Below are 10,373 nucleotides of genomic sequence, written 5' to 3'. Positions count from 1 at the left end.
ATCTCAGGTCACTTTAAAAGGATACTTAAGCTGGCTACAAAAAGAGGAGATTCACTTACCTGGGGCTTCTACCAGCTCTCCTGCAGCCGTCCTGTGCCCACGCAGCCACTCACCGATGCTCTGGTCTCCCGGCGAGGGTTTGCTTCGTTTTTGCCTACTGGGAGTTGGCAGGCCCCTGCGCTTGCACAGCATTGGCCATGCGTATTCTTCCCGGACAGCAACGCAAAGAAAGATATGCGTGGCCAGAGCTGCGCAGGCGCAGTGGCCTGTCGAATCCCAGTAGGCAAAAAGGAAACTAACCCGCGGCAGGAGACCAGAGCATCGGTGAGTGGCTGTGTGGGTACAGGACGGCTGCAGGGGGCTGGTAGTAACCTCAGGTAAGTGAATCTCTTATTTTAAAGCCAGCTTTAAGGATGCCAGAGACCAACTTCTATTGATTAAAAAACATGTTGTGCTGGTGGGAGGAGTTCAGCCTTCCCTTACCGCTCCCTCTGTTCAAAGATCTGTCACTAAAGTTTTTGAATGCAAGTTTCAGTGTTGAACACTATAAATAACGCATACAAAAACCCGTAATGCACGCTCATTTTTTAGTCATACAAAATGCCCATATCTCACCTTACTCAGCTCCCTAATAACTAGTGGGCTGCTGAGTGCAGATAATTGTTCTACAGGAGACTCCAACACCTTTTTCCTCTCATCTGCCACATCTCGGTCCTCTGGTGGAGTAACTGGGGATTCTGGGATTGCGGACTAATAGAAGGGAAAGATGAAAATAGATGGTAGGATGAGACCAGAGAGGAACCAGAAACATATGTGCATACTGTTGTTGCGGAAATATTCAAAAAACAAAGGGGGGAGAAGAAAAAAAAATATTTGTACATGCTGCATCTGATCCATCTTGTTCTCCTCTGGCCTCGGTTACCCAGTGCTCTCTGCTGTGCAGTTGCCTCCAAAGATTTTTCCACTAGCCGACTTGCACAACCACCACCACTCACACAATGCCATAACACGCTGAGGCTACTAGATTGTGGACACTTTCACCAACACTCTCCACCAATCTAGACTAGGGTGTAGCATTGTGTGGGTAGAGGGGACCAGTCAGGAGTGGGAGTTGGCGGTAATGTGGCAGAGGCACATCTCCGAGAAGCACACACAAAAATTAACAGATTTCACAATTTTTTTTCCTGGATGATAAAAAAAAACATGAGTAAGTGCCATAAGTCTATACTGCACTGCAGAATTCTTGAACTGGCCTGTGTGCTGCACGTTTTCACCACTTTTTCCTTGCACTAGTAGTTTTGATAAACCTATTCCAGCGTCTATTAAACACCTGCCACTTTGGCATCTACTGTCTGAAAACTATGAAAGCTGCATTTGCTGACCTGCTACTTCCCTGGCTATAATGCTGGTTCCTCCTGCTACAGAGTCATTCATCTGAAATAAGTATAGTGATCTGAGGTAACACAAGACTGTCAGAACATTGGTGTTGCAAACTTATTACATATATGTAACTTAAGACAGGATTATAGAAAAGAGAGCAATGTCAACCCAAAATAAAAAAAACAGTATTTTCCAACCCATTGTCAGACACTTAAAGAGACTCTGAAGCGAGAATAAATCTTGCTTCAGAGCTCATAGTTATAAACCGCCGCTAAACGGGGGTCCCTTACCTCACAAATCCCCTCCGAGCAGCCGGGGATCTCTTCCGGATTGAGGCAGGGCTAACCGCCGCAGCCCTGCCCCACGCGCGTCTGTCTGCGCGTATCTCCTCCTCTCCCCGCCCCTCTTAGTCTTCCTTCACTGAGAGGGGAGGGGGAGCGGCGGCGATGCGCCGCTGATAGACGAGACTAGAGGCAGGGCTGCAGCCGTTAGCCCTGCCTCTAGGAGCAGTAAAATCTATGACCAATTTGGTCGTTGATTTTGCGAGGGGGGGGGGGGGGATGGTGTTCGGGGGTGAAGGGACCCCCGTTTAGCCGCGGGATAGCGGCGTTTTAGCAGGGGCACACGTGCCCCTGCTAACTATGAGCTCTGAAGCGAGAATTATTCTCGCTTCAGTGTCTCTTTAAATGACCACTATAAGTAAAAATTGTAACATTTAAAAGACACGTGTACACATACTTATAAGAAGTACATTTCTCCCAGAGCAAAATGCACTATAAATTACCATATTTTTCAGACTATAAAATTCTCCTGACCATAAGATGCACCTAGGCTTAGAGGACAAAAAAAACAGGGGAAACAAATATATATACTAAACCTGGTGCATAAGTGGAACGAAAATCATACATAATTCCAAACATTTAAAAAAGAAATGCTCTGGGGGTGCCTCTCTTCAGCAGGGACAGGGAAGCTGGTCAGAGTTGATGGGAAGATGGATACAGGGCAATCTTGGAAGACCAATACAAAGTGGTGTACATGTGAGAAGTGGATTAGCTGCACGCTTGTTTCAGGTATGTAATTCAGCCACCACTGCAGCCAATGAGATCAGCAGGACTGCCAGGAAACTGGTATTGTTCAAAGGAAACACCAATATCCCTCTCAGTTAAGGTTCCCTTTAAGAATAAGTCAATTGTAGGTGTACTTCTAAACAGGCCCATTAAAATCAGACAATAATGCCAAGGTGTGCAAACATTTTGGCCTCAATTCACTAAGCTTATCTCCTGTCTTTAATAACGTTTCTAGAGTTATCACCATGGTGATGAGGCATGTAGTATTCAGGAAACATTTTACCTCAGGCAAACCCAAAGTTAACTCTTCTGTCTTTACCCTAACTCTTCAATCCTTAAAATAACTCCAGCATTTTAGACAGGCTGTTAATTAACTGCATGGGAAAATAACTACAGAGGAGGTAACTTAACCTCCTTGGCGGTTATCCCGAGCTAGGGTCGGGGCGGAAAACCGCAGCTAAGAACCTCCTTGGCGGTGATCCCGACCTCTGCTCGGGGTAGCCGTTGGAGGCTGAATGCAGAGCAATGCGCACAGCGGGATTGTTTCTACATACCTCCCGGGGATCCCGACGTCGGGTGGCATTCTTCTTCCTCTCCTCCGAGGCTCAGCTTCCTGCTGGTGAGATCGCTGGTTGTCATGACGACAGTCGGCAATTTCAGTTTAGAGTTGCAGCGCCACCCGGAAGATGGATGCTTTATTGCAGTGCTGGAGCCAGGGAGGTGAGTGATTGCTAGGCTCCTGCAGGTCTCCCTGGCAGCATGATTTTTTTGCTGGGTTTAGGGTCTGAAAGGGTGAAAAAAATTGCACCGCTTTTAGACCCTAAAATCCGGAAAGAATCAGAACGCCAAGGGGGTTAAGGAATGAAGAGATAAGATAACTCTCTCACGGTGTGGTGGCTAGTTTTCTCTTGCCTTATTATCTCCAGCATGATCTTAGTGGATTGAGGCCATTGTGATGCCGACAGCTGTTCCAATTTCCAAATGTGTTTCTGTACACCTTGATGGCTCCTGATTTCATACTTTACAAAATGAACTGGACTAAAAAATTAAAGCCAAGTACTTAAAGGGAATGTCCAGGAAGATTAAAAAGCAAAAATCAACTTACCTGGAGCTTCTTCCAGCCCCTGGCAGCTATCCTGTGCCCTTCCTCCCTGCAGCTCCAGTTGCTCCCGGTCCCCTGCAATGCAGATGCCGACCTCGCCAGGTCGGCATCTACTTGCGCTTCAGTGTGCGGCTCACGGAGTGGCACTGACGTCATCCGGACTGTACTGTGCAGAGCTACTGCGCCTCTGCAGTACAGTCCGGATGACGTCTGCACGACTCAGCGAGCTGCACGCTGAAGAGCAGGAGACATTTTGCACCAGGGGGACCTCAGACCACCGGCGGGGAGCAGAGCTGCGGCAAGGGCTCAGGATGGCTGCCAGGGGCTGGAGGAAGCCCCAGGTAAGTAGATTTTTGCTTTTTAATCTTCCCTGACCTCCCCTTTAACCATCCGAAATTATTCACCACCTACAATATTTGACAGCCCTGTACCTTTACTATGCACTTATGCTTCAGCATAGGGCTTTGTGATAACACTGAAGGAAAGCTGAGATCCAAGGCATAGCTACCTCTTCTACATGAATGAATGAATTAATAAACTCAGGCACTTTGATGGTTATAGCAGTCACTTTGTGAGGTGGAATAGTTTTGCTTTAAATACTATATCAATACTGTAATGAATTGCTCTGGGATAATCCGCCAAATGAAATTCATCATACCCAGCCTCGGCGGCGTCTGAAGCGGCAGACCTGGCAGAGGACTCTGCTCTCAATAATGAAAAGGAGGCAAAGGAAAGCCAGACCCTGAACGGCCATGGATGTTAAGTAGCGGCCTACTCCCGGAGCAGAGAAGGAAAAGTAATTTGTTTGATAGGAAATGTCTGGAAGAAAGAACAAAGTGCAAATAAATTAATACACATTAATACATTAAGTCAGATCTTTGTGCAGATTAGCTGGTCCCCTAATCTACTGCAATTCATTTCAGTTGTCAGTCACATACATATACAGATCAGTTATCAATCTAGAGACAGTGTAACAGTTCCTGTGCTTTTCATTTAATTATGCCATTTAGAAGGAGGGACTGTGTGCATGGCCAACATGCAGGCCCTGAATCTGCTTCAGGCTGGGAATGGGGCGGGGTTTCAGCCCACTGAATACTGCCAATCACTGGGTGGAGTTGCTAATCTCTGGCTCATAAGAAATCATGACACTGAGTCAGATATTCAGCTACCATTATGGTTTGCAATGTAAGAATATTAACCCTAGCACCACTGTAGAAATTCAGCAGTTATTTTATGTGGCCATCAGGAGTCTGGACAATTAATGATTGAGACACTAGGGAAATCTTAATGATGTTATAATTCTGAATTTAAAAAAGGCAAAACAACCAGTTAACCTTGACAGCAACGGAGGATAAACATTTAATCTTTTGAGTTTTGTTTCAGCCTGGATTCGGCCTTCACTCCTACAGATAAGTCACACCACCTCCATTCTGTTACATATGAAGCCTCAAGGATTTATGTATACAAGATTCAAATAAGTTACTTACTCAAATGTTGGCAGATAATTTTAGTCATAAAAGATGATGAGCAGAATTCCAGGAACTGGTAGTTTTGGTAGAAGTCACTGAATGCTCGGCCCAGGCAATAATTAGGCAGCACCAAAAACACCAAGTCCAGGGTGCGAGACAGATCCACCAGGCCAAGGGCTGTGAAGAGAATCAGAATGTAAGTACAAATTATCATTGGGCACAAAGCTTTCCAACTTAAGAGCTCTTTCAAATGGGCATAACTTACATTTATAGGGCCATTATTAATGAAAGCAGCCATGTGCTCACCTTAAAGCTATAGAACTAATAGTATTAGAACTAATAGTATGCATGGTAAGCAGGCAGAGGCCCATTCACTTGTCACTCACTTCACTTCATGATCTATCTTTTTTTTTAACTTCTGACTTTGCAATTTAAGAATTTATTTCCCCCCCCCCCCCCCCCCCCCCCCACTACTATATTTCAGTAAGGTTCCTCTTTAAACTAGAGCAGCACTTATATAGGAGCAACTCTGAAAAATAAAAATACAGCAAGTGCGGGCTTCCCTCCCCTTCACTGATACTTTGCAGCATACATTTTCTAGAGAGTTGACTGGTTGCTACATGTAAGTTTCAGAAAATGATTAAGGTTCTTACCTGGAATGCTCATAATCGTGACAGATAAGAAGCTGGCTGTGCCAGACAGAATGTTGAAGATGGTGAGCCGTGTGTATGCGGTAGCAGTGGAGGTAAATAGGAAGCTGAATAAGTACATGAGCGGTATGGCAGCCCAGCCATGGAGAAGAAGCATCAGCATGACATCCACCAAGTGATTATCGTCTGTGTATGCTCGCACTCCGAAAGCCTGGAACACCACCTGATACGGGAGAATGATGGAGTTAGAGAAGAAACTATTTCACTTTGTTATTTAGGAAGTATATTTCACCATGGTACCATCTGAAGAACCAGTTTGTGCATCAGAAAAAAATAAGACCAAAAAGGTGACTACATAACCATAATTCCCCAAAAATCTTAGGGACAGGACCTGTGAAAAGTAATTTTGATTTTACCTTCAAATTTCAAAGTCACAGGACTAGAACAGCACTCTCTTCTCAGGCCTGGGCTGTCAGTCAGGTGCCTAAACCATCTGGGACCATCTCTGACTGGCCACACACCTTCCCTTCCCCATGCAACCTTCCCTGTAAAACTTTGCTTTCTATCATAAGTCACCGACGAGGGTGCAGCATCATTAAGCACAGACACTGTTCCACTCCAGTGTGGTTAGAGAAGACCAGAAGTGCCACTGTGGTCATGATGAACGTGAAAGTATTTGAGCAAAAAGCTGGTATGACAGTTCATTCACTCTTTCGTAAAACTAAGTTGAGCCACAGGACGGTACTCTCAACCATTCACGATGTGCTGAGTGGCCCTTCACAAACCATGGCATATACTAGCATAGAGGTCTACATTAGAGGCCTGTGCGGGTCTAATTTTTCAGACCCGCAGTCCCGCTTCCGTGCACCCAACCCGCAACCCGATTAAAATAAAAAACGGGTACCCGAACCCAACCCGCATTTTGGGTACCTGACCCAATGCACACCTCAGGTGTACTCCCCCTCCCCTGTGAAGGCAGGCCCCTTGTAGTTTCAACTATAAGTCTTAGTTTAAACAATCATAAGCCTCAACATTAAAGAATAACTGTAATGACAGATAGTAAAATGCAGCAAATTACTAATGATACCTACTTTTACGTTAATTATCCCGGTTTCAGCATCAGAAACACTTCCTATATCTTATTTATTGCTGTATATTGGTAAGTAGCCCCACCCTCCCACTGTGGCTTATCCTAGGCTGTTTCATTATGCGGAATCCCCCCTCTGAGCATTCTGGGAGACCAGCTATGTTTTTGTACCGGCTTTAGAAATCTCAGTGAGGAACATTCCAAAAACATCAGTTGCCAGTACTGCCTGTGATACATTTCAGAAAGTAAATCAGAGAAAGGAAAGATTTTACAATGGGCAAACACTGACTAAATATTTATAAATGAATATTGTAAAACACTAAACAGTTTTATTCATTATGTTATTTTGGTTACAGTTTCTCTTTACATCTCCCACTAGCATTTCCTGTTTCTGCTGTACTATCTATCAAATGAACTAGTACCGGTATTGCTGATGTTTTTCACCACACATGGACGATGCATGTATTTTGTACTTTAGCTGTTGGATGTTCTGACTGTACATACTATGCATTGAACTACTTGTGCATTTATGATTTCCAGTACTGTCTGTTTTGTACTTTGTACAGTGCTATGAAACATGTTGGACCTGCATAAATAAAATAATAATAATAGATCAGATTATATACAAAGGTGGCCTCCCACATACCAGCATGAGGGTACATGGGATGAGGAAGTTCAGCAAGTCCCAGGTCAGGGCAGAGAGCCAGTAGCTGAATGAAGAAGCTCCACTCACAAACTGCACGTGTTTAGACTTCACAGCTCTTTCCCCGACAAGCAGCAGAGAAAACGTGCTGACCAGAGAGGCCAGTCCATACAGAAGGTTGATGGTAATTGCAAAGCCGGTCGCACCCCTGGAAGGAACACAAAACACATTGGAGAAATATAGGTAAACAAAAGTTTGTGGGTGACTGCAGTACATCAGATTCCAACTCACTAACCTTTCAACAATTAGTGCTATTATCTGATACTGCAAACCTCTACCATCTAATGATAAGCTAAGAAATACCAGCCCTGTATGGCTGGATCACATATTTTATCTAGCCTTTTATAATTCTGAACCTCTAATATTTCTAAAAATGCTATTTATTATAACATGCAGCTTTCACTGAAGGCAACTTCCAGTTATTTACTTTATCCATGAAATGTATAATTTCTATTGGCCAGATTTGTGACAGGTACACAAACACATGTACTGTAATCTGCACTTCCAGCCAATGGAATTCCAGGTCAGAAAAGGACACCCACCTTTACAGCCACCCAAACAGCAGCTACATTGAAAATTGCTGACACGAAGCTATAATGGTAAAAACTACAGTGCTCCCGCTTTAGTCCCATCCTACGTACTCCAGTAGTTGATCCCGCGCAGTCTCCGTGGTGTTCCGCGGCTGGGGATAGTTGGTAATTGAAATGGAAGCGTTGGGGCCAGCAATCAGTCTGAACAGGGCATTATCAACCAGAGCAAGAGCAGTGGCTATAGCATGATAGGCCTGGTTATTGAACCGTGCTGTGACACGGACACGTGTGTCAACACTCTCGAGGTCAGCAGCGCAGAGACAATGTTCAGCAAACAGTGCACCCTCTTCAGCAGCTTTTACCAGGAGGTAGTCATCAAGGTCACCTAAAAAGTCAAGATAAACTTTTACTCATTGCATAATTGTGCCCCTTGCATATAGTTTATAGTGCTTTCCTCAAGCCAAATACTTTTTTGTTGTTTTAATACCCTAATTTCCTACAAACTAAACAAGCCTCGCCCACAGCTCCTCCAGCGCCTAGGCATTCTGAGTTCCATGTAGCAAGTGCTCATGGGAGCTCAGTCTGGGGAGGAGAAGGAGGCATTACCAGCCAGAGATTTCAGAGGCAAGGGGGAGGAGAGAAGAGTGGCGTTTTCACAGGTTGAGGGGTGGAGATGAAGAGCAGCTTGCCTGTGTGTAATGATAAGCAGAACATGGCTGCCCTCATTGTATCACAGGAATAAATAATCATATACTGTTGAAGCTGTTTGCAGCTAGATTTGCTGTGTAAACTAAACTTTAGATAAGCTATATAGACACGTTACTTGTTATAGTTAGTTTTTCAACTTGGATCCACTTTAAACCAGTAAAGCAAAGTGGAAGTGAAAAAACCCCCGATAAACAATTGTATCTATAGTCCAACTCCTAAACAGGACTTTCCTGAAATCTCTAAAGGTGCGTAGACACCTTTGACGGATGTCGCCCATATACACGAAGTACAAGTCCCCATCTACACTTTATATACTGTCAGGTTTTCAATTATCAGAATTTAATAGAGATTAATTGAATAAAAACATAACTAATGTCCTTTAAGAATATAGCCTTATGGGATTGCATGGTCTATTATAGATATTAGCAAGTGTATCCTGATTTATATTATATATGCATGCATGTTTGCTTTATCATATGGATTGCAAGAAATTTTATATTATTTTATATAAGATTTAAAACTGTGTAGTCAATTTAAGCTGAGCAGTGAAATTCAAAGGACATGGTTTAGTGACAAGACAAGACAAATAACATTTATATCACGCTTTTCTCCTGGCGGACTCAAAGCGCCAGAGCTGCAGCCACTAGGACGCGCTCTATAGGCAGTAGCAGTGTTAGGGAGACTTGCCTAAGGTCTCCTACTGAATAGGTTCTGGCTTACTGAACAGGCAGAGCCGAGATTTGAACCCTGGTCTCGTGTGTCAGTGGCAGAGCCCTTAACCATTACATCATCCAGCCACAGGCTGGATGGTGACAGACTGCTGAATCAGAAAGATTTTCCTCTGTCTGAAGAATGTTTACTGGAGTAATAATTCTTAATCTTTAGGCAAATCTTAAAAGTTTTCTTTGTCTTGGACAATATTAAAGCATAGTGTCCTTGTTTACAGTCCAAAGGGCAGCAGGCTATATAGTGGCATCTTGAAATAAGAAGGTGAACTGATATAGAATTTCTTATAATCTTAGTATTAGAGATTCTATATACTGTATATGTATGTCATTATATATAGCATGTCATCTATAGTAATGTAATAAGCATTATCCCATATTATTTTATATAGTTAAGTGGATAGTACATAGGGATATATATATATATATATGTAAATATCATATATCAGCTTATGCTCAATTCCAACTGTTTTCCCCAGAGACGGTCAGAGCTACAATCTGTTTTAATTTTAATGTTTAACTCGGTGACCAGACACTTAAGAACCATATTTACTAGTGTAACGTCTTGGATTATAAATGGTTGTTCTCAAACAGAGTCATAACTTATTGTTGATCAGCTGAATTTGCCCAAAAAGCTAGTTGACCAGTTTTATATGTTAAAGAGACTCTGAAGCGAGAATAAATCTCGCTTCAGAGCTCATAAATAGCAGGGGCACGTGTGCCCCTGCTAAAACGCCGCTATCCCGTGGCTAAACGGGGGTCCCTTCACCCCCAACCCACCCCCCGCAAAAGTGTGTCGTGAAAAAGTCGCTGGCTGTCTCTTCCTGGAGGCAGGGCTAACGGCTGCAGCCCTGCCTCCAGTCGCGTCTGTCAGCGGCGCATCGCCGCCTCTCCCCCGCCCCTCTCAGTGAAGGAAGACTGAGAGGGGCGGGGGAGAGGCGGAGATACGCGC

General features: G+C 43.9%; 1 protein-coding gene across 2 annotated transcripts in view; it reads right to left on the bottom strand.

Annotated features, from left to right (window-relative positions):
• Positions 1–10,373, bottom strand: part of ABCA3 (ATP binding cassette subfamily A member 3) — a 128,546-nt gene that overhangs the window by 15,675 nt on the left and 102,498 nt on the right. For both annotated transcript variants that reach the window (XM_068244425.1, XM_068244426.1), the window contains exons 20-25: positions 8,100–8,373; positions 7,402–7,606; positions 5,672–5,891; positions 5,037–5,195; positions 4,208–4,368; positions 616–750 (exon numbers count right to left, since the gene is read on the bottom strand). In XM_068244425.1, coding sequence (XP_068100526.1) covers positions 616–750; positions 4,208–4,368; positions 5,037–5,195; positions 5,672–5,891; positions 7,402–7,606; positions 8,100–8,373 — 1,154 coding nt within the window. The remainder of the gene's footprint in view (positions 1–615; positions 751–4,207; positions 4,369–5,036; positions 5,196–5,671; positions 5,892–7,401; positions 7,607–8,099; positions 8,374–10,373) is intronic.

Source organism: Hyperolius riggenbachi, chromosome 7 (genome assembly GCF_040937935.1).
Source record: "Hyperolius riggenbachi isolate aHypRig1 chromosome 7, aHypRig1.pri, whole genome shotgun sequence".
In the NCBI taxonomy this organism is placed as follows: Eukaryota; Metazoa; Chordata; class Amphibia; order Anura; family Hyperoliidae; genus Hyperolius; species Hyperolius riggenbachi.
Note: the sequence above shows the minus strand (reverse complement) of the source record. Positions and strands in the feature narration are given on the sequence as shown.